Source organism: Micromesistius poutassou, assembly GCF_964030765.1.
Source record: "Micromesistius poutassou genome assembly, chromosome: 1".
Classification (NCBI taxonomy): domain Eukaryota; kingdom Metazoa; phylum Chordata; class Actinopteri; order Gadiformes; family Gadidae; genus Micromesistius; species Micromesistius poutassou.
The window spans coordinates 1,438,426-1,462,725 of record NC_140271.1 but is presented as its reverse complement, the minus strand read 5'-3'; the positions used below and the strand labels follow the sequence as shown (position 1 = coordinate 1,462,725).

At 44.3% G+C, this 24,300-nt stretch overlaps 1 protein-coding gene and 1 non-coding gene across 2 annotated transcripts in view; one reads left to right on the top strand and one right to left on the bottom strand.

The window, feature by feature from the left end:
- The window catches only part of LOC311381526 (unconventional myosin-XV-like), a gene marked incomplete at both ends in the record, with an annotated part of 45,756 nt that overhangs the window by 19,769 nt on the left and 1,687 nt on the right, over positions 1-24,300 (bottom strand). The window contains 26 exons of the mRNA XM_084488462.1: positions 247-438; positions 1,467-1,539; positions 2,230-2,420; positions 2,719-2,954; positions 3,577-3,672; positions 4,247-4,377; positions 4,591-4,672; positions 5,436-5,520; positions 6,561-6,736; positions 7,264-7,381; positions 7,525-7,649; positions 7,940-7,985; positions 8,408-8,565; positions 9,086-9,163; positions 9,573-9,698; positions 10,031-10,162; positions 10,905-11,000; positions 11,296-11,419; positions 11,726-11,784; positions 15,137-15,250; positions 15,657-15,818; positions 16,256-16,369; positions 16,605-16,668; positions 16,814-16,917; positions 17,545-17,635; positions 23,480-23,554. Coding sequence (XP_084344588.1) covers positions 247-438; positions 1,467-1,539; positions 2,230-2,420; positions 2,719-2,954; positions 3,577-3,672; positions 4,247-4,377; positions 4,591-4,672; positions 5,436-5,520; positions 6,561-6,736; positions 7,264-7,381; positions 7,525-7,649; positions 7,940-7,985; positions 8,408-8,565; positions 9,086-9,163; positions 9,573-9,698; positions 10,031-10,162; positions 10,905-11,000; positions 11,296-11,419; positions 11,726-11,784; positions 15,137-15,250; positions 15,657-15,818; positions 16,256-16,369; positions 16,605-16,668; positions 16,814-16,917; positions 17,545-17,635; positions 23,480-23,554 — 3,048 coding nt within the window. The remainder of the gene's footprint in view (positions 1-246; positions 439-1,466; positions 1,540-2,229; positions 2,421-2,718; positions 2,955-3,576; positions 3,673-4,246; positions 4,378-4,590; positions 4,673-5,435; positions 5,521-6,560; positions 6,737-7,263; positions 7,382-7,524; positions 7,650-7,939; positions 7,986-8,407; positions 8,566-9,085; positions 9,164-9,572; positions 9,699-10,030; positions 10,163-10,904; positions 11,001-11,295; positions 11,420-11,725; positions 11,785-15,136; positions 15,251-15,656; positions 15,819-16,255; positions 16,370-16,604; positions 16,669-16,813; positions 16,918-17,544; positions 17,636-23,479; positions 23,555-24,300) is intronic.
- Positions 591-662, top strand: AC3HAE_007819 (transfer RNA aspartic acid (anticodon GUC)). Its single transcript has one exon. It is a non-coding gene; the product is annotated as a tRNA-Asp (tRNA).

Genomic DNA, 24,300 nt, shown 5'->3' with positions numbered 1-24,300 from the left:
AAAAGAGGAGAGGAGGTGAAAGGAAGGAGAAGAGAGAAAAAGAAGAGGAGCAGAGAGGAGAAAGAAGCAGAGGAGACAGTAGGAGATGGGCAGAGAAGACGCGGGAAGGCAAGAGAGGACACGATAGGAGAGACACAAAAACAAAAAAAAGGTCACACGAGCATCAGTAACTCTCCCTACGGCCTCCCTGAGAACAGCCGTACAGAAGGCGCCCTGCATCCCTGTGTGTCTGTCCTCTGGACTCACAGGCTGGCGTTGGCCCTGACCCGGCTGGGCCCCTCGGCGCTGATGATGAAGTAGCTCTTCTGCTTGGGGAAGTCGGGGGGAAGCTCCAGGTCCGAGATCAGGTCCAGCACGTAGTCGTGGCCCGCCAGCTCCACCCACTGGCCCTGCTCCTTCATCAGGACGGAGTACCCCTTCCACCACTCGGTCACGCCCCTGCAAGGCGACGCGGTGTGGCATGGTTGTGTCTGATGTGATGGTTTGATGAGGATTTGTAATACTTACGACATCACAATCAGGAAAAAAAACGTTTTGTAACTGTAGGACCAAAGTATTTTACATGTCAAGGACCCCCACATCCCCATGGCTCCTCGTTAGTATAGTGGTCAGTATCCCCGCCTGTCACGCGGGAGACCGGGGTTCAATTCCCCGACGGGGAGAAGAGTACTTTTACTCACAGTGCCCATCAAAGTCAATAAACTGTTATTTTAGGCGCAGTTTTTCATAAATTAAGCAGCAATCGATTCTAGTTAACACGTTATGTGTCAGGATGGCCAAGTGGTGGCACTGTGTGCAGGTCGCAGTCTCCACTGGAGGTGCGGGTTCGAATCCTTCTGCTGACATATATTTTGAGGAAACCTTAACGAATAGAGCACATTTTTTTGGGTTAATCAGTAAGTTTGCCTGGAACCTGCCAGCAGAGATTCAGCAGGGGATGGCCTTAAATAAGCCTCACGTATACTGTCGAACGCATTCTTAAACAGCGTATTCCCTCTACATTATGAAATGGAGCCGTTTGCAAAATTTAAACATTCGACTAGTAACTAAAAGGGTCAGCTAAACAGAAATTCTAAACAGGAGTCCCACAGTGACATTGCAAATGGATGCTTTATAAACTAATGTGTGACTGCACAGGCCCCACTGAGAAAAACCTTACATTTGATGACCTGTGTCCTGAGGACCTGCGATTTGAGGACCTCTTTATGAGTGAATTGGTTATGTTTGGAGCTGTACAGCCCTACTTACAACGTCACAAGTAGGGCTACGGGTCATTTCAGACTGCTACTTTGAAAAGTTTGTACTTTGAAAAGAATTTGAAAAGTAAAAGAAACATGACCATGAATGAGAGCAGGAGGGTGTGTGTGTGTGTGTGTGTGTTAGCTTGTGAGGACTTGAGGAGTAGGGACCTATGCAGGGTTGGTGATGAGCTGCAGTGCAGTGGTGCTCACTGCATACGTCTGTACCTGTGGCGGAGGACGACCCCTGCCAGCTCCTCCCCGCTTGTCCACGAGTTCACTGGACATAGGAAGGACATAGCTATAGAGAGAGAGAGAGAGAGAGAGAGAGAGAGAGAGAGAGAGAGAGAGAGAGAGAGAGATAGAAGGAGACAGAGAGAAATCAGCCAAACATGTTACCACTGACCCAGTTATTGAAATTTATTGCAGTTAAGTTTGTATGAACTTTGCATATTGTTTAAAAACTGTCGGATGACAACGGTGTGTTGTGTTCTGACGCTGTAAAGCTAGGCTCCCCTTTTGATCGTAATGAAACAACGATAAGAAGAGAGAGAGAGAGAGAGAGAGAGCTAGGAGTTGACATTAGAGTGAGATATAGATGAGTGATTTTCCCTATGCCGTATTAGACACCACAACCAATCATGGCAGGCATATGCACACACACAGGCACACACGCACGCACACACACACACACACACACACACACACACACACTAAATGGTGGCTTAATGAGTGTGTGCCTGGAGGTGACTAACTCGTGGTGGAATAAAATGAAACCAAAGCGAGAACAAACGTTGGCGTGGAAACACGAGACCCCGTAGAACGTTCCACCACCTGATCCTCGGCTGCTCATCAATAATCAATGACCATACTATCACACACTCAATTACCTATATATTACCTGACGCACACACAAACAGACACACACACACACACACACACACACAGTACTGGCAGAAGTAGTGGGGTAAACGGTGGTGGTGGGACACACCATCAAAGCAGTGCAACTGCAGCACCATGCTGGCCTTCTTCCGATTGGCCGTCCACTCCAGCAAAGACAGTGGATAGGTCCGGGCGGTCTCGGGGTTGGAGCCTGAGCTTAGCAGGGACTTTTGATTGGCCCGGATGAGGCAGTGTTGTAGCAGGGCCTGGCTTTCGATGGGGGCGTGGTCAGAGACAAATCTGAAGAGAGAGGTTGAGACGACGCAAGATGAAGTCATCGGCAGCCGGACAGATCTGTGTTACAATTAAAGGACAATACTGGTCGGGGTGGTCAAACCATCTAAACCGTCTGGTACCATCCATTGACCATATTAGTAGTCAAAATAACTTTGTATACGAAATCTGCCGAAGATCATTTAGGGTGGGGCCAGGACGTTATGATTGACCAACAAGATTGCTATGGTCCTTTAAGTGATTAAGTAATTAAGTGTTTTTGATATAATCTAAACCATCCGTTGGCGTTGATTATGGTACATACTTTAACATGTGCTTCTCCATCTTTGGCGAGGGGGCGAAGGCACACAAACAGCCCAGCAGCAGCAGCCAGCCCCTCTCTGCGTTCTCCATGTTCTCGTTGCGCCAGACCTGATTGGCCAGCTGGGCTAGGATTTCGTCCCGTAACCCTGGCGACGACAGTCCCCTTTGGATGATGTAGCTCCCGAACATGTTCTCCTGGGCGCCGTTCAGGTGCGGGTCACCCATGAACCTCAGAACCTTGGGTTAAATCGTTAGAACGTTAGAGTGCTAGAACGTTAGAGCGTTAGAGTGTTAGAATGTCATGACGTTAGAGCTTTAGAACGTTAAAGCGTTAGTGTTACAGTGTTAGAACATTAGAGCTTAGGAGTGTTAGAATTTTAGAACGTTAGAGTGTTAGAACGTAAGAACGAAGAGCGTTAGTACCTTAGAACGTTAGAGTGTTAGAGTGTTATAAATGAGAGTGTTAGCGCATTAGAAGTTAGAAGGTTGGCATGTTAGAACGTTATAGATTTAGAACGTTAGAAGTTAGATACTAAGAAGGTTTGACGGTTAGAAGGTAGAAGTTAGAAAGTTTGAAGGTTAGTTGTTAAAAAATGTTGATAGGTTAAAAGGTTAGATGGTCAAAAGGTTAGATGGTTAGAAGGTTAGATGGTTAGATGGTTAAAAGGTTAGAGGGTTAAAAGGTTAGAGGGTTAAAAGGTTAGAGGGTTAAAAGGTTAGAGGGTTAAAAGTTTAGAAGTTTAGATGGTCAAAAGGTTAGAGGGTTAAAGGTTAGATGTCAAATGTTAGAACCATTGTAACCAATGCTGAGAACATGATGCATGAAAACAAACATTAACCAGAAGTGGCACCGTCTTACCAAGGTGAAGAGTTCCAGTGCGGCCTCTTTCAGGTCCTCATCCGTGCGGGTCAGAGAGGCCTCCAAAGGGTCTGTGAGCATCCCGAACTTGGGCTCCTGTACAAAAAACAGAGGAGGGGGGCCGAAACCGGGTTATAAAGAAATGTATTCATTTAGTTCTAATTGGTTTGGAATGAGCTATATCAAAGGTGGCCTGTGACTATCTCACGGAGGGGTACTCCGGGTTGGCGACTCTCACGCATCTGGCGTGACACTCACGCTTTCAGCATTAATCTCACGCACACGCAAGACAACAAAAAAAAACAACTTGTTAATTTTCTGTTGATGACTTGACCACACCACAGCGTATTGTTTTTTAATGACAGGGGAGGAGTTTAAGACATCTCCCTACAACGTTCTCCCTGCAGTATTCTCTGATCGGTGATTCCAGTTGATCCGCTGAAAACGTTGCCTTTGACGTGCGCTATATTGCAGTGGCGTTACAGCCCCCCCCCCCGCCAACAACAACTCTGCCTGCCCGCAACCCCCCCCCCCACCCCCCCCCCACCCCCCCAACTAAGCATTATAAGATTTGACAGAGTCTCACTCCAGCCAAAAACCCAAAGTTGGCAACCCTGGGTCCTGATTTGAGCCGATAGTAATAAAACAAAGAGGAGACTGAGGGCCTCACCCTGAAGTAGGCCTGGACGTAGCGGTAGAAGGGGTAGTTGTTGATGTCCAGGGGCAGCGTCAGCTGAGTGTCCTCTCGGATGTGCGGCGCTTGGAGCAGAGCCAGGCAGTCTGAGTGTAGCTCCCTGCCAACTGGAGGGAGGGAGGGGCAGGAGGGACAGAGGGAGAGGGACGGAGTAAGAGAGCGAGGGGCAGCGGGGAGGTGCGGTGGGAGGGAATGTGGAAAAAGACAGAGAGGATGAAAGAGAGACATGCCGTGAATAACACAATATTAACAGATGAATAAAAACAGAGTGAGAGGCCCGACAGACGGACAGAGACAGACAGGCAGACAGACGTCTCTACCTGCTACAGTATGGAGTAGGGCTGCTAGATCAGCAGAGATCACCAGGTGTGTGACGTTGACGACTTCTCTCCTATACAGCACCTGGAGGACAAAGGCACAGGTCTCACCATTCATGATCACACCAGGCAAGGTGAATGATTACGCGCACTAAGCCAGTGTTTTAAAACAAACGGGTTGTTTTGGTACGGCAAAAGAGTATTTGTCTTTTAAAAATGTAAGCCTGTTTAATATATTTTAATTACATTCAAGTACATGCATTCATTTCACCAAAGTAGATTCAAGTGACCTTGTAAAGTGAAATTCGGTGGATGACCGCTTCCTACCTTGTCTCTTTCCCTCCTCTCTGCATCTCTCTTCCTGCGTGACCCCAGCCTTACCTGCACACACACACACACACACACTTAGCTCGTTGCATCATAATCAAACAACTATCTACATACACACTCTATCTACATACAATAATCATAACACTCTGAAAGGTCATCTATCATTTAGTGTGGGTTTTAGTCATTTAAAGGGGAACCACCACTCTCAGCTATGTTCTAACATCAGAGAGTACTGCTTCGTATGTGTGTAGTCAATCATGGTCTGCAACATCAACTCCAATGGTCCAAAAAGTTGGACCATTGACGCACGTTTTTCCGAATCGAACCAATGTAGAACTCAAAACACATCAATGGTCCGACTCTTCCTCCATTTTTCACAACACGTTTATGTAGCAGTGCTCTCTTGTGTAAGACGGAATAGTGACGGTTCCCCTTTGAGACAAGAAAACCGACGCTATGGAATCAGGATATTCAAGTGGGGGACGGAGGGGTTAGCCGAGTCCAGGTGTTCTTGTTACCCTGATGAATCTCTTGCGATTGACGTACAGACGGACGATCGTTCGGAATCGAACCAGAGCAGCTCTCCTCCTCACGTAGCGCTTCCTGGAGGACATTGCGAGCCCCATGGAGAAAGATACGTAGAATATTACAGCGAAAGAGGGAGAGTTAGAGAGAGAGAGAGAGAGAGAGAGAGAGAGATGGAATCAACATGGTGGGATATATAAGCCTTAGATGTTGGGATTTATAAAACGGGTGGCTTAAATCAAGCAATCTGATTGGTTCCCAACGGTTGTATATTGAGCGTATACACACAGCTATGACGCCCGTTCAGTTTACAGAGTTCAGTATCACTCCGCGCCTAACTTGAACTGTTGTTTATTTATATATAAAAGCGATAGCATAGTTCACTGAAGCCTAAAAACATGTTGATTGCTGGAGGGGGTGGAAATGTTGTAAAGCAATAGGCACACGGTGAGTGAACTCGACAGTAGGCTAAATTGCCGGCGAACCGAGCTACCGTCTCTAGCCTACTCTCTGAAGGACGCTACAGTGTGTTGCATAGCAACCTCTGTACACTTTGCAGGCAGCCAGGAGGGACCACTTTTTTGTATTCGTTAAAAAAATGCTTTTCCGACTTTCTAGCTTTTTCAAAATTGAGGGTGTCTATGACTTTCATTTCGCCATACTTACGTAACCGTTTTATAAAAGCAATAGATCACTTCAGTCAGTGGTATACGGTCATTATACCACAGTTAAGGGGGTCGCCGCCCCTCCGCTGCACGTCGGGACGGACCACAGCCTGTCGTGATCTATTGCTTAAATATAAGACAGTCCTCAAAGCTTGCAATTTGTGGTGGTAATTCACAAAATAGTGACATACACTCACACACGCACACACACACACACACACACACACACACACACACACACACACACACTGCACAGTTAAACAAGAAAAGCCAAGCTTGATCCCCACTTTAATCATCCAATCAGACAAACATTGACATTTATTGACATTTTCTTATTTCAAACTAAAAGTCCCACAGTCCACCACAGACACCGTGTGTGTCGTGAGCCAAACTGACGGGACGCCAACAGCGAAGGCAGAGGCGTCCTCCCAGGCCTCTCTAAGCGACACTAACCTGGTGAGGTTCCCGCGGGCCTGCGCCTGCAGGCCGATGATCCTCATCCTGAACTGCACGAAGCGCCGTCGCGCGAAGAACATGCGCGCGGTGCGCTGCAGCGTGAGCGCGGCCAGTTGACGCGCGCGCTCCAGCTTGCACTCCAGCAGCTGGTAGACGTCCTCCTTCAGGAACAGCTGCAGGAGAATTACCGTAATTTTCGGACTATAAGCCGCGCCTTTTTTTTCCCATTTTTCCGACCCTGCGGCTTGTATAACGGTGCGGCTAATCTATGAATCTTTACGGCTAACGGCCACTAGGGGACCTCCTAAATCTATGGATTTTACTGGTTACATATGGTAATTAAACATTAAAACACCTGCGGCTTATAGTCCAGTGCGGCTTATATATGTACACATCATTCAATTTAGCTGCTGCGGCTTATATTCAGGTGCGCCTTATAGTCCGGAAATTACGGTACTATACCTCAACACTGAACACTCAACACAGCAAAGCAGAACGAACCCTGAGAATAATACACCGAATACATCACAGCTGCGTATCACTGTGTGCGTCGTTAGAGCGGTGGTAATCAATATATGACTCGGCTATAAGACGTCCCTAAAAAAGAGCTGACCTATACTGATGAGAAGCTTCACCACTCTCTTACGTCTAGTGCATGTGTCCCACTATCGCCCCCTACTGTAGTGCACGGGTACCCCACCTTAGTGACTCCCACGTGGAAGCATCCTGCCGTGAGGGGACACAGCTGACTGAGCATGATCACACAGCTCTCGCCGCATGTGGGTGGAGGATCCTTCAACGCCACCAGGGACTTATACCTGGAGAGGTCAGAGGTCAGAGACATAGTGCACTGAACGCATGCATGCATGTACAGCAGCAATACACACATGGGAAGAAGGAGAGAGGTGTGTGTGTGTGTGTGTGTGTGTGTGTGTGTGTGTGTGTGTGTGTGTGTGTGTACCTGAACAGGAAGATAGCAAAGGGCAATCTAACAGGGTATCCCTCCTTGCGGATACGGATGGTCTCCAGCACGCCTGAGTATCGCAGTTGAGTGCTCACCATCTCGGTCTCAAACACACCGGGCTCCTGCGCACACACACACACGCACGCACACACACACACACACACACACACACACACAAAGGCACAAGCACAAGCACAGACACACATAGACAAACTTACATTAAACATGTAGTAGTCACTAAATGACTGCCGGAGGCCAGGATGGTGAGGGAGCGTTACTCATATCCGAAAGGAACCGGGTTTGATCCCCCATGTCCACTGCTGTATGAACTGTAGGCATCAGTGAGCAGCATGCCTGACCCCTACCATGTCCATAAAGTATTACATTACATAAAAGAAAAAATAATAAATACCTTCAAGTTGTTTGGCTTGATGCAGCGCACGAATAACGGGTCACACCTGCCAAGAAAAAATAAAAGATTATATCTATTTCTATATATTGATATGGAAAGACAAAATATCTATATATCTTGTTTTAGACTTTTTAGACTCCTGTTCCTCACTGTCAATGTAAGGCTCCTGGATTGTCTTACCTCCATTTATCTACATGACTATCTTCTACCTCCTCACCTCTCTACTACATCTCTGGTTCCTTCACCCCCACCTCCTCCTCAGCCCTCCACCTTCTCAACCTCTCCAGATCCCTACTTCTCCTTCTCCACCTCCTCCTCCTTCTCCTCCTCGTCCTCCTGCACATCCTCCTCCTCCTGTCTCCATCTTCACCTCTCCTACTTCCCCTACTCACCTCTACACCTCCACCCTCCTCCTCAACTCTCCATCCCCTCCTCCTCCTTCCAATCCTCCCGCTCTCTCCTCCTCACCTCTCCATCTTCTCCACAAGCTCCAGGAGGGATGTCTGGAACTTGTGGCTGACTGTGGGGGCCTGGTACCTCCGGGTCACCGTGCTGCTCTTCCTGCCCTGGCCCCCCCTCTGTCCCGCCGCCACCTCCGAGTGGTGCCGGAAGAGGCTGGACACCATCTGGACACACGCGGTGGACAGGGAAGACCGACACATTTACACTGAATCGTTTGGCAGGTGCTTCTACCCAAAGCGGCTTACAAGTGACTTGAGATGCATGTCATTGAAGAGCAGGTAGGGGCTGGGGCATCTGGCTCAAGGATACCTACATATCTGCGGTAGACATTGGGGATCCAAACCAGTAGCTTTTGGATGGTAGTCAAACACTGTAGCCACTAAACTTTGCTGTCACAATGGTTACTAAAACTTAGGGGTCGGGGGGGCTGCTGCTGTTGTCTGAGCATATTTGGACATTGGCATATTGTATACCAGTGGTTCTTAAACTATTGATCACAGCAGGGGAGCAAGTGGATACATTTTTATATACATTTATATATATATATATATATACCAATCATTTCATTTGATGATCGAGAATTCAAGGTTTGAAGACCGAAAAGGAGGAATCCTGTATTGAATAATGTTATACATACAGCCCTGTTTTGGACCGATAACCTCCATGTTTCCAAATGCCTCCTACCTTATTCTTGCTCTGAATGAAGATGTCCAGGACATCTTGACGGACCTGGTCGTAGTTCTTGTCCATGAACTTGTGCACCTATTGGAGACCAGCATCATAAATCCTAATTTGAATAAACATCTCCTGGCTCAGTCACTACTGAGTCAGTTCTTGTTTCAAACATTGTTTGAAACAGCAATACTATTATCACAATATGACACCACAGGCTACATTCTGTTATCAAAAATCTCCAAATAACATACAAACATTATATTCATCTGCCATTTATCCATCACTATTATTCAAAGCGATAAGAGGATTAACATGATTCATTTATGCATGATGTTCTGTCAGTCCTGTCAGTTGTAGGAATGTGCATGAAGTGAAAAGTAAAGAACATCTTAAAGTGAAACAATTTAAGATTTCACAGCAATTCGCCAATCAATTAGAGATTTGGTTTCTCTCATTGGCTAAGCAATTAATGGACACCGGGCGAGGAGCTATGTACCTGATAGGTGACGCGGCCAGCAAAGTGCTTGATGGTAAACTCGGGGTGGGGCATCTTTGGCTTGAGATACTGTGGGTCATTGCCATGGTGATAATGACACTTCTGAAGAAAGGTGTGGTCTGTAGCCTGAGAGGACAACACAGATCACATCGGGTTAACGGCGACTGAGCTTCAAATGAGATAGAACAGCCTTGATAATAAATATCAGTAATGCATTGCATTAGTGCAGTGCTTCTTTAGGTATGCAAAGATAACTTTCATTGTTAAAAGTCAAAATGGTATTATTACAAGAATAAAAAAAGACAGTTAATTGAATACAGTAACACACACAATCGCACAAGTCACATTAAAACATAGATAAAGCATACAAATAATACACTAATAATACTAAATAAATGAAGTCAATGAATCCAATAATAAGTAAGCGTTGTGTATTTTGGTATGATGACCCGTCCCACCTGAGGGAAGCAGCTCTGGTCGTCCAGGATCCTCAGTATCCCGTGAGGCTTTGCGGCGATGAGGTCGATGCAGGGCTGGTTGTCGCTGAACGGGATGTCCTGCCAGGGGACCTGCTCCCTGCTGTACTCCTCCTACAGGGACGTCACACAGCGGGTCACGTGTGTGGGATACTGGTTGAGGCTAAAGCGACACAGGTGAGCTTTAACGGAAAACCCAACCCCCTGTTTGAGCTAGGCCCCGCCCACTATCAACAAATAAGAAATGCATTCTCGAGGACTTTTGGTAGACTCTTTAATTCCAGTTAGGTGCAGGGCTACATTGCTTTGTTCAGTCTATCGCTGTCTCTACTTGCTACAACATGATTTGGGGGGTGTAGCCAGAACGTTTGATTGAAGTGCCAGGTAACCAAAAACTTCTAGCAACAAAGCACACGTGCAATAGCGCGTGTATAGCCTATAGAGGGCAATTGATTCCATATTTACATTTGATCCTGTGTTTTAAGACTTTGCGATATTTGATCCAGGGTCAATCCATAGCGCTACTATGTAACCCCGCTACAACACTATTCATCTAAAATAAGCGGTTGGATTTTCTTATTTATTTCTTATCCTTATCCTATTTCTTATTTCTTATCTATATTTAGAATAAATGACTGAACCCCTGACCCTGGCAGTGTTAATGCCTTGCTGTTACCATATAGGTCAACATATATAAATTGTGGCCCTATTCTAGATTGTGTTTTCCGATCCAGGCCTTGAGCCTCACTGACTCATGTGAGAAGAAGACTTTACACCTGAGCATCCCAACAGACCAAAGTACAAATGTGTGTGTGTGTGTGTGTGTGTGTGTGTAACAGGTGTGATGTCCACTCACCTGTTCCTCCCTGAACACAATCCTGTTGAAGAAGAACTGAAGGTACTCGTTTGCATAATTGATGCAAAGCTGCTCAAAGCTGTTGAAGGCCAGATCCTGCACACATGAAGACACACACACACACACACACACAGCAGGGAAACACAAATAACAAACAATAAGTATAAGTACGTTCATTTTAGAAATACATAAGCCTAACCCTAACATAGGGATATGGATAGGGGATTGAACAAAGAATCTTCTGGCAAGGAGTCAAACATCCTACCCACTACAGTGTGATAACCCCAATGTTACCAACCTCAATATCCCCAAACCCAACCAAAAAGAATCACAACCCTCTACGGTACAATCGGTAAACATTGGAGTCAGAATGCGGTGTTCATTGGTCCACCTCAAAGCCATAGATGTCCAGGATGGAGATGGAGAGGGAGTGTTGGCGGGGGTACACCTGGGCGTTGATCTTCTCGGTCAGCCAATGGAAGAGCAGTGAGTACATTATCTTGGCAACAGCATCTCTGGGTGATGAAGGGGGACGGGATGCAGTGGACAGGAGAACGAGACAGGGATGAGATACAGAGAGAGACACAGAGAGATTCTCGTTTGGATGGTTCGCTTTTGTCTGAGTTCATGAGATAGAAAAGACTGAGTTACTTTTGAAAGAATAGGTAAATCATTTTCACCTACTTTCATGCTTCCAGTCATAATTCTTGATCTTGTAACTTAATGTAAAAATAGCACGGGGAACCAAACTTCTCTCAACTGATTCAACCAACACAGTGGTTTAGATGCAGTGCATGCTGGGTAGTGTAGTGGGGTCTCACCTGGCATCAACAGCGCTCTCCACACTCAGAGGAGTGTATATCTTTTCTCTCATCGTCTCCTGTGTGAAGAAGATATATAAATAAAAATATTAGAGAAAATCAAAGGAGCAATGTAAAACCTACTGCATGATTTCTCCCTGCTGCCCCTCTTTGCAGAACTTTCCGAATCCCTTTTTACTCTCTCTCCTTTTTCTCACTCTTTTTTTTCCTCTTATTTATTAGTTATTTGCTTGTTTACCTTCACTTAAAGGGCTGAAAAAACGCTTGAAAAAAACAAAAAAAACAGAAACGTGCATACTGACACACACACACACACACACACACACACACACACACACACACACACACACACACACACACACACACACTCACACTCACACACACTCACACTCAGACACACACACACACACATTCATGCAACACAACATCCAGTTTTCTCATGTTACATCCAAACTATAACGTGCAACCTTTGTAATGTGTACTGTGCTGTGTGTGTCAATTACCTATATGACTGGCGTGCCACCATGAAAAGTAGGCTTACATCCCCCCCTCTCTCTCACTGGCTCTCTCTACCTGTCTGCCTATATCATTCCTTGCGGTTGTCTCTCTCTCATTCTCTTACTTGTCGCCTTCATCCGCTGAAGAAGAGTGACCCAAATGTGAGGATTAAAGCTGTGGCAGAAGGTCAGTGCTACGCAGTGCTACTGCTAAACAGTTCTGGCCTGGAGTCTCAGAGGAGAACGAAGAGGGCAACAGAGGAGGAAGAGGAAAGAAAAGGGAGGAGGTGGAACACTGTGGGCATCGCTGGACATCGTCGGTCGACTGGACTGCCGATGCCAAACAATGCCAAAAACGAGGACTCCCGAGTATTTACACGTTTTAACACGTTTAACACGTTTTTGGATCATTTCGAAATTTCTTTTAGCTAACTTTACCACACTTATTTTTTACCAGGAAATCCTGACCGATGTGCCCTGTTCCTGAAGGAGCAAGGAGTTCAGTGTAATAACTGTTCAGAGGTTTACTTCAATGGTTGAAAACGGCTTCATAGTAGAAAAATGTGCGGTCAGCAACATCAACTCCGTTTCCACGAAAAAAAACGAAAAAAAACTAAAAAAACAAATTTATTTTGGCAATTGTTTCTGGTAACGGAGTTGATGTCTGTCAGCCTTGTTGTTTGACAATATCTCATAAAAAGGCCTTCTATAGCCGTAAATATACTGTTACATTTAATATTTCTACTGTTATCTCTAAGGTACTAGCTTGCTTTTAGCCGTAACCTACCGATAGGGGTAAAGGCTGTGTAAAAATGTGTCATATATATCATACATACTTTGGACCGCGTCCTGAAATATGAGTATGATTTATTATTAACTGTTGTGATTATTGGATCATGGCCATTACATTGCCATGGTGAGAGAAAAACAAAACACACACATTAGGTTGTGTAAAACACCACAAATCAGGGAGGAGGTGGGGCTCAGATTAGGTGTTGTGTTTTGGATCATGATTTAATAAGTGAATGATGAATGAATACATGAGCTGTGATACTGAAAGTATGAGTGTCATATGTTAACACAGTGTTCCAGTCATCGGATACGTTAAGACTTGGCTTGAGATTTTACTGACACGCTGAAACACAAGTAGCATGAAGTTTGAGTGTATCTTCCGACGGTATTACATCCTCGCTAAACCACGTCGATACAAGGCAGCCTGTGTCATAGCTCTTTGGGAAGGGCCTGGAAGGCAGGACTGTTTTTCACTTGTTGGTTCTATGGCGATGTTGCTATTATGACGGCGGATAAATGACTCTTGCGCCCGACGCAAATCTAAAATGGGTTGGTCTGAAACCCATAGGTGTGTTTTGGGCGTAACGTGCAATAAACCAATGAGTTCAATCTTCCTTCCCCTTTAAGAAGCAACGCATTGGACTTGGCGAGTTGATATTTTGACAGCGCGTTTGCAGTCTCCACTGAGACAGATGCATGACCACATTAATTTAAAACTTCAAATGGCTCAGTTTATGGCCAAATAATAGGCCTAATTCACACATGGAATAGCGTTTTCTTCTCCAACTTCGGACAAGACAACTTAACACATATGATATGCGGACACGGTCCTGTGGCCGCAACTGTGGGTCTATTTAATGATATGCGGCAATACATTAACAAACATTGTTTGTTACCAGTATTGTATACATTATCGTTATCGACTTGTGTTCATAATATGCATGTGTTTCCCCGTTTATATATGCTACATCACCATGGACTGTATTATGCGTTATGTTTAGTTTGCGTGTGTTTGAACAGATGAGTGCACACACACACACACACACGCGCCAAGCATGCACACGCGCCAAAGCATCTTTGACATCATAATATTTAAATCAGGCTAATCGTTTGCATGTTTGTGCTGTGTATAGCCTACGTGCTTGTAAGCTTATGTTGCAGTTCCGACCTGCCATGGCATGTCAAAATAGCAACACCAACTGCGCTATCCGCTAGTGCCTTTAGACCAGGAATTTTTTGGTCAGTGGCGCAATTTTTAGATCGGGAAAATAGTACCAAGTATAATTTGCGCCGGAACACGCCTTTGCTTTTTGCCGACACGCCTCTGCAGGCGTAAGTGTAGTGGTGCCTGTTTGCTGCGGGGGGAAAATCAGCTTTGCGCTGGGTGCAAATTAGCAACGATACATGCGTCGTACATGCGCCAGGCACGTGCACACATAGGGCCCTAGGGGTGCTTGAGCCCCTGCCCTTTTTGCCTCGTATTAAAAAGTGCCCTCTGAGTGTTCTTCAACAATCGCGCCCGCAATAGTGCTCGTCCGGGATCTAACGCCCCCCCCCCCCCCCCCGTCAACAATCGCACCCGCAATAGCGCTCGTCCGCGATCCAACCCCCCCGTCAACAATTCGGCACCTGCCCCTCAAAACTACTGTGCACGTCCCTGGTCGGTGTAGAAAGTCAATTGCACCGGGTGCAAGATAGGGCCTTCTATGTCTCTCTCTCACTCTCTAGGGAAGGGTAGTGTAAGGTATGTTAGGGTAGGGTAGGGTAGATTAGGTTGTGATAGGGTAGGTTGTGTTAGATGAGGTTAGGGTAGGCTATGGTAAGCTATGGTAGGCTAGGCTAGGTTGGGGTACAGTAGGCTAGGGTTAGGTTAGGGAAGTGTAGATAAGGAGGGTCGGCTTAGCTCAGGAGGTAGAGCAGGTTTGACTTGTAACCGGAAGGTTGCTAGTCCCGGCTCCTCCTAGTGTCGATGTGTCCCTGAGCGAGACACTTAAGCCTAACCGCGCCTTGCATGGTTGACTCCACAGTCGGTGTGTATTGTCGCTTTGGATGAAAGTGTCTGCTAAATGCCCTAAATCTAAAGGGTAGGTTATGGTAAGGTAAGGTAGAGTAGTGTACTGACGGTGACTTTAAATGTGATGGATTTCTGGAGTCCTTCCGGTGACACCTGCAGCAGCTCTGCCACCACTCTGATCTCCTGAGCGCTCACCACTGACGCCACCTCCTGACCATCTGTCTGTAGTGCAGCCAAAAGATCAGAACATTAGTGCGCTAGGATTGATGCAGCCACACAGAGATGCATCTGTCAGCAGTGGATTGAGCCCATGCATTCTCGATGTGACTGCATCTTGAGAAGCAAGGGTTAGAGGGATAGAGAGATTAAAGGGGTGTCTGTTTATTTATGTACCTCAAAAGCTTTGGTGGACCACACTATAGTACAGTAGTATACAGTATAGTACAGAAGGTGTCATTTCAATGTTCACCAGCCAATCAGACTCTGTTATTTGGTTTAGACTTAAACAACACATAGCGTTTTTTTATTTAGGGTTAGGGTTAGGGCTACTTAAAACAGCAAGCTTTCGTTCCAATTTCGGATGTTTCTGTAAAAATAAGACTGAGACACTGGGGAGCGAACCCGGTACCTCGTATCTCTGGAAGAAGACATTTCCCAGGTGCAGGATGCAGGAGAGGAGCCTGAAGATTGTGTCCTTGTCTTCGGGCGTGAAGTGGAGGATCTCCATGGCAGCCAGCAGACGCAGGAAGTCCTCCGCCTCATTCTTTCCTGTTATCCCACAATCCCCTCCCTGGGTACATAGGAGGAGCAGAGAGAGGAGAGAGAGGAGAGAGAGGACAGAAAGGAGAGACAGAGGAGAGAGAGCGTGTGGGAGACCTTGGTAAACATGCCTCAAAGCCTTAATGTAAAATGGCATTCATCATTCATCTTTGCGTATCTTTAAAATGTGTGTTTGTGCGTGTTGGTTTGTATGTGTGCATTTGTCTGTCTGTCTGTCTGTCTGTCTGTCTGTCTGTCTGTCTGTCTGTCTGTCTGTCTGTCTGTCTGTCTGTCTGTCTGTCTGTCTGTCTGTCTGTCTGTCTGTCTGTGTGTGTGTGTGTGTGTGTGTGTGTGTGTGTGTGCGTGCGTGCGTGCGTGCGTGCGTGCGTGCGTGCGTGCGTGCGTGCGTGTGTGTGTGCGTGCGTGCGTGCGTGCGTGCGTGTGTGTGTGCGTGCGTGTCCCCCCCACCTGGTTGAGGTAATAGTAGGTCTCGGCCTCCTGCAGGTAGAAGGCCTGTCTCTGCTGGGAGGGGAGTCCAGCCAGCATCTCATAGAAGATGTGGTAGTTCCTCTCATCTTTGGCCTGGGAGAGAGGGCGAGAGACCCAGCACGCACACAGCAGCAGGATTTGATAAAGGGCTTAACTATAAGACATTCAAAATGAATATAGATTTAGAATTGACATTGTCATTTTATTGTGCATATTTATTGTCATATCAAATTGTGTATCTAATATTAGTACTTAGATATTAGGAAGATGATGTTCCTGGTGCAAAACATATCATGACACACACACACACACACACACACACACACACCTGGAAGACTATACGGGACTTCTCCAGTAGATACTGGGAGGTTATGGCACCACTGATCACACCCCTGAGGAGAAAGAGAGAGGAAGAGCGAGAGAAAGAGTGAGAGAGGGAGAGAGAGAGAGAGAGAGATGGATGTTATAGAATATGTCAGACAATAAATCCAGCATGTTTGTAGTCCATGCAAGATATTTCTTAAGTACCATACTCACTCTTCGAGAAAGACCTCTATGTATTTCCCAAAGCGACTGGAATTATCATTCCGCACGGTTTTGGCATTTCCGAAAGATTCCAGGAGAGGAGCTGCCTCCAGAATCTAGCGATACAGATCAACGTTATTGGTGTATTCAGACCAAAAAGCAACAGACAGTGGTGTGGATGATGTAGGATCACTACAATCAAACATCAACCTCAAATCGTAACAATCGTTTGCACACTGACAAAGCCTACTAAATCATTGATGACCAACTGGTGGGAAACCAATCAAGAGATTGAGAAAGATTAATCCAAATTATATAATTTGGAAAAATGTCTGTGTGGCGGATAGAGTGTCATGGATACAAACACAATAACTCCACACAATTCAGAGCACAAGATACAGCCATCACTTAACTGACAGAATCAATCATTGGAATATCAATAAGGGTCAGGAATCAGAAATAACAAAATGCGTTTCATACAAGCTGATAAAAAAAACTTGCAAACGAAAGTAAAGGTGAGGTAAAGCAAACTTTGAAACTGAAATCTGGTTTACCTCAATCTGTAGTAGAAGTGTAGGGGCCAGAGGAGACACACAGGACATACACATTAGTCATCGTGTGTGTGTATGCGTCTGTCTGTCTGTATGTGGTTGTTTGTCTGCAGGAGTGTGTGTGTGTGTGTGTCTGCGTGCATGCCTGCGTGTGCTTTGTGTATGCGTGTCTGCCTGAGGCCGTGTGTGTACCTGTTGCGTAATGTTGTTTTTATGGTGTATTGCCGCTAGGTAGCGCAGGACCAGTTTGGTGGCCTCAGTCTTCCCAGAGCCACTCTCCCCGCTGAAGAAGAACACACATCATCAAATCAGAACTACACACACTGAAATACAATCAAAGCACATTGGGTTTTAAATATTACGCTCCTGACAGATGGAATGGTTACAAAACACCTTCAAATAGGCTCTCAAAAAAATGTGAAAAAAAATATGATTTGAAAAAAAATATGATTTGGGTAACGTTTTTTGTTGATCTGTCTATTTTTTTGCTTTTGACTCTGTATATACTATTGACCGTTGTGCTTGTCTTGTCAAACCTCTGTTTATATTTTTGAAAAGGTAAGAATCTCTTTTTTGAATGAAGTACTCACTTTATTCAAAGATAATCCCTTTAAATACTTGATTCACAGACAAAGTCAATGTGTTATGAATAGAAAACATACAAAAATATGAAAATATATATTTTCATGCATACTTAATAAAATATAAATAGGAAGAATTAATAAATCATGGATCACATCCTTATTTTGTACTTGATCTGTCTGTGTTTTTGGTTCTCTAAAAAATTTGTTCTGAAATACTTTATAATTTTGATTGGTGCTTAAGCTACTGATGATTGTCTCGGTTAATTGATAAATCATTAATCATAAATAATACAAATTGCCCAGCAGGAGAGGCCAAAGTCTTAGATTCATAGAAACTAAAGTAGTCCATTCATAATGCATTCAATCAGAAAATTATCAATCAAATGTCAGAATTTAAAAGGCTTTTTTTTTTTTTTTTTTGCTATGAGTTACACATGTTTTATATGTTTACTTAATAAATGATCAAAACCATGAATCCACTATCAGAATCTGAAGGTTGGAATTGTTCCATTGGCTAATTGGCTTACTGATCGATCGACTAGTCTCAGCACTAATGTGTTGGCTGGGTTTTTAAAAGGCAGTGTTAGCAGCAGTGGTAACACTAATAAAGCAAAGTGTAATCTAGACAGAGACAAAGGTGTTATATGGCCCGCTGGCGCCAGTGATTCTGTTACGCTAGCTCTGTGGCTGCTCTCTCATAGCTTAACAGACTCATTGAGAAGGAATTAGGAAAGGGTTGATTCCAGTTCTTCACAGAACCATCCAAAACTCTCTCTCTCTCTCCTTCTCCCACTCTTCCTATCTCTCTCTCCCTCTCTCTATCTCTCTTTCTATGTCTCACTCTCTCTCTCGATCAGAGAGAGTGTGTGTGAGTCAGATGGGTCAGGTGTTTGTGTGTGCGTCTCAGGTGTGTCGGTCAGGTATCTGTGTGTGTGTGTGTGTGTGTGTGTGTGTGTGTCTAAATAGACAAATTGACCAGGATCAAGCATAGAGTTTCATGCAATCCTCTGGTCAGCCAAAATGAGCCCATTACCCCTACTGTCACACACACACACACACACACACACACACACACACACACACACACACACACACACACACACACACACACACACACACACACACACACAGAGACATGATCTGTTTTGGTTTCAGAGCTGGTTGGGTTATTTAGGTGTCCTTTAGAACATGTCTTTCAGGTGTCTGTGTGTGTGTGTGTGTGTGTGTGTGTGTGTGTGTGTGTGTGTGTGTGTGTGTGTGTGTGTGTGAGTGGGTGTGTGTGCGTGCATGTGTCTGTGTGTCTGTAAACTTTTGCTGATGATTGATTATCTAGGGCACTAGCAGTCTAGAACGCTATCTGTTGAGCAGTTTTACTTTTGTTCTGGACCTTGATATGTGAAACCTACCGTAAGTGTTTGCACTACGACTAATAACAACATAAAATAAATGGCTAACCTTGTATTTCTGGTTCCTATGAACTCTGTCCAGTTGTTGTTCAGTTGAGCAGCACTATAACTTTGTTTTGGTATCTACTCCAATTTTGCTTGTATGATTGTTCTCAGCCTTACAGACAGACAGACAGACAGACAGACAGACACAGACAGACAGACAGACAGACAGACAGAGGATATAGCTTATCAGACAGACAGATGGATGCGTAGACAGACGATACAGAGAGTAGTTAGCGGTGTCTAGCCAACCTCACCACAGAGAGATGCTCATGAATTTACAAACAGCATCCTGGAGGAGGAGGAGATGGAGATGGAGGAGGAGCAGGAGGAGCAGGTGAGGAAGGAGGAGGAGGAGGGAAACCTGACGAAGGACTGTGGTCAGAACCTTTTACGTAACTCATTACATGGTTGGAAAAATTCAGACTCACCTCTTCAGCTAGTGCTAGAGGTCACACAGGCACGCATTCACACACGTGCAAACACGCACACAAGTGCACATGCACACAGGAAACACACATGAGCACGCACACACACACATGCACACACATACACATTTGCACACACACACAAACACCTTCAGTGATAGTCTAATCTAGTGTGTCTGTAGAAATTACAAACTACGTTAGCCAAGAGGAAGAGGAAACTGCAAAACTGTGTTACAAATCTTGTAATTTGAGTGTGTGTGAGTGTGAGTGTATGCGTGTCAAAAAAATCAATTGTATAGATTACATAGCAAGTGAGACATTGTTGGGTATTGGAGATTTGCATTTTAAATTTGTTGAGCGGGGAAAAACAGGCATCTACATGCCCCTTTAAAATATGAATATGTATAATTTTTTAACTCTGCAAAGCTGTTTTGACATGCGTCACCATTCCAATTTTGCCTGTATATAATATATATATTAGCAAATGTATATTATTATAGTTAGTAAAAAATATTTTTTGTTATTAAAGTTGAGAGAATATTGCAGTTGGAAAAGGTAGCCATCCCATACAATATGTCCCTATGTAGCCCCTTTTATTATATTATTGATAATATATTAATAACATTTAAATATATAAACTTCATTAAACACAATGATCTATTTTCTCCCAAGCAGATTGAAACAGTCTAGTATTTAGGCCCTAGAGCGCAGTGACCGTCCCCTTTTCGTTTTATAACCTTTGTCATTATTATATTGTTTATATTGTTAGTACAAGTTGTGTCATATATATAGTGTGTGTGTGTGTGTGTGTGTGTGTGTGTGTGTGTGTGTGTGTGTGTGTGTGTGTGTGTGTGTGTGTGTGTATAGTGTTTCATATAGTGTATAGCGTTGTCATCGACATGGTACATTTAAGCAATAGATCACGACAGGCTGTGGTATACGCTCATTATACCACAGTTATAATGACCGTATAATGACCGCCGTCCCTCCGCGCCCCTTAACTGTGGTATAATGACCGTATACCACTGACTGAAGTGATCTATTGCTTTTATAAAACGGTTACGTAGTATGGCAAAATGAAAGTCATAGACACCCTCAATTTTGAAAAAGCGAGAAAGTCGGAAAAGCATTTTTTTTAACGAATACAGAAAAGTAGTCCCTCCTGGCTGCCTGCAAAGTGTACGGCGGTTGCTATGCAACACACTGTAGCGTCCTTCAGAGAGAAGGCTAGGCTAGAGACGGTAGCTTGGTTCGCCAGCAATTTAGCCTTCTATCGAGTTCGAGTGAACTCGATAGAAGGCTAAATTGCCGGCGACCGTGTGCCTATTGCTTTACAACATTTCCACCCTCTCCAGCAATCAACATGTTTTTAGGTTTCAGTGAACTATGCTATCGCTTTTATATATAAATAAACAACAGTTAGAGTTAGGCGCGGAGTGATACTGAACTCTGTAAACTGAACGGGCGTCATAGCTGTGTGTATACGCTCAATATACAACAGTTGGGAACCGCTTGATTTAAGCCACCCGTTTTATAATCCTGAGTAGCCGCGTTTACATGGACACTTCTGTTCCGAATAGATTTTTAATCGGAATAGATATATTCCTGTCATGCGATCCGAACGTACTGTATACATGGCATTTCCAAAAGTGGTAAGCGAATGTTCTGTCTCTCGCACACACCTGACACATCTGGACCGGCGGCAACTTAATGGACGTGTTATCACTATTTGGCATTTTTATGTATTTTGTTGGTTTTGTTTGTATCGTTTGTTGGTAAGGTTGGTCTGAAGCGCTCGTATAAACTTCTTAGCTCTACCGTAGTGGTGATTCAGCTCCTGACGCATTCTCCGCCACTGTACAGTAACCTTTATAAATCCCTGTTGCGCATGGAACTGCCACATTGGCAGATTGCACATTGACCAAAAAAAAAAAAAAAAATTAACAAAACTGTCTTCTAAATTAATGAAATACTGGGAAACTAATAAACCATTATAAGCAACGAGTGAACCACCGCCTCTTTCCCTTGACGGTGCGCAAAGCCCGCACGGCACACACAGACAGGTAGAAAAAAGCAAAGCAGTCTCAGCATAAACACACAGTTGTGCCTTCAATTTGTCCATCGGGGAACACGTCAATTCCTCTAATGCTGACGTTTAAAATATATCAGCACCTATTTACCTTGATCTTCAGCTGTAGCCTTGCTGAACTCCCTGCATCCTCGCTGTCTTTATTCATTTTTTCCAGATTCGTATGGCGGTCTTATTATGGTAAACTAGCTCATTGGTGAACACCTCGTCAGGTTTTAAACAGCGACACGCACTCGGAGACAGTAGCCTGGGCCTAAAGAAAGACAGGTCCATAGCTGTGTCTTTTGACAATTTATTTGTTACCATTCGTTGTGTTGATCAGCAGAGAAATAGTCCGCCAAAGACGTTGACGTCGCTAAGCAACCGAATCCGCTGGGTTTGATAAGTTACCGGACTACTTGCAGAGTGATACACAGACGTGAATCAGGCAAAAAAGCCATTTTCCTTGACAGTGCAAGTTCGGGTTGCATAAAAGTACAGACGGACCAATTGCAAACTACTGCAGCTGCTGATGCCATCTGTCTAAGTTACCCGCACCCACCCCAAACCAATCGGAATAAGTGTATACATGTCGATTATAGCAGACTACACCACCTCTTCTATTCCGCATAGAATTGTATTCCGATCAAAGAATTGTATTCCGATTGAGGCGTATATATGATCATTTTTTATTCCGATTGAGCTGTTCTTTCACTTCTATTCGGAACAGAAGTGTCCATGTAAACGCGGCTAATGAATGAATTCAGCCTCGTATTCCAGTTATGTATTCATTCAACATTATGTATTACTAGCTTTTATACTACACACATGACTAAAAAGCACTGCTAGTGCTATATCATATATTTTAACTTTTATTATTTTTCAATATATTCTATATCAACATATTTTTCAACACATACAGCTCATTTCCTCTGCAGCTATAACAACAACTCTCTAACTTACATTAATCTACATTAATCGAAGGGTAATCTCTGTGGTAAGTGATCCAGTTCAGTTCATCATGTTCGTCATCGATCACACCATGATCGTCATCACTTTCGCGGGTGCGGGTTAACGTTTCCATGGTAACAGCGAGCTCCACCATTTTCAAAAAATTTGAATTCCCTTCTTTAACTTGTGGCTTCTACAGGAGCATATACCATAGTTTCACAATATAACGGCGCGTGGTAAGTATATATAAATGGTAAATGGACTGCATTTGTATCTGAAGCTTTTATCTGAAGCGCTTTACAATTTTGCCTGACATTCACCCATTTATGCACACATTCACACACAGACGAAGTCAACTATGCAAGGCGACAGACAGCTCGTCGGGAGCAGTTAGGGTAAGCCGTCTTGCCCCAATATAAGTATACCTTGGATGATTACGACATTATGGCTTTAATCAAAACCTCTATGGAGAAAATGAACAGGATTTTTTACTTCCGGAACCACACTGTTGTGCTCTATAGCAGGGCGACCAGAGGTTAACGCTTTCCTGGGACAGTCCCCTTTTTTGGTGGCCTGTCCCTGGCTGGGGCTGGAAATGTCCCAGATTAAAATAATAAACAAACAGATAATGTGTTAGCAGCATCTTACCTGATTATAATGACCTGGTTGTGTTTGGCATCCATCATTTTGGTGTAGGAAGCGTTTGCTATGGCAAACAGATGCCTGTGGGAGACAGAATCTTGATTCAATCAGAAGCCAGAGAAGATCAATTGCACTTAGCATAAATATGAATTCTTTGTTCATTGCTTTCTTTCTTATATTATTGTTCCCGTCATTTTTTGCTCCTTCACTCATTTTTCCTATTGTCTTCTCTAGTTCTCCTACACTTTCTTACTTGTGTGTGTTCATCTTTGTTCTCTGCTGTTCCTTATTTTCTTTAATTTCCAACTCTCTTAATTTATTTGTTTCTTTATTTTCTTTCTTCAATCATCGATTCAATTTCAATCCTTTCCATTCCCCTCTGTTTATCATTTAAACGTGTACGGGCATATATTTGACAGAATATATGACGAAGATACTTTCAAGACACTGTCTTGTGAGTAGTAACCTAGCGACTCTATGATTTCAGATTTCAGCTTCTTCACTTATAAAATAGTGAATTAAAAATAATGAATAATATATCAACTTATAATGAATAATACATTTTGTTAGCCAGTACAGTGAGCCAGTTAGTCAGCATAAGTCATGTGGCTCTGATTACTAAAGGCCCCTACCCACTAGGAAACAAACCTCATGTTAATGAGTCTCGGTCGGGGAGAGAGCGGGGGGGGGGGGGGGGGGGGTAATCTGGCTGAAGTCAGCTCTAATTATCGCACAGTGTCGGGGGTCAAAAGACATGGGATATTGCCCCCACCCCCCTGGGGTCAGGAGGGCAAAGATATTTTTCAAACCGGATTGCTATTGTCAGG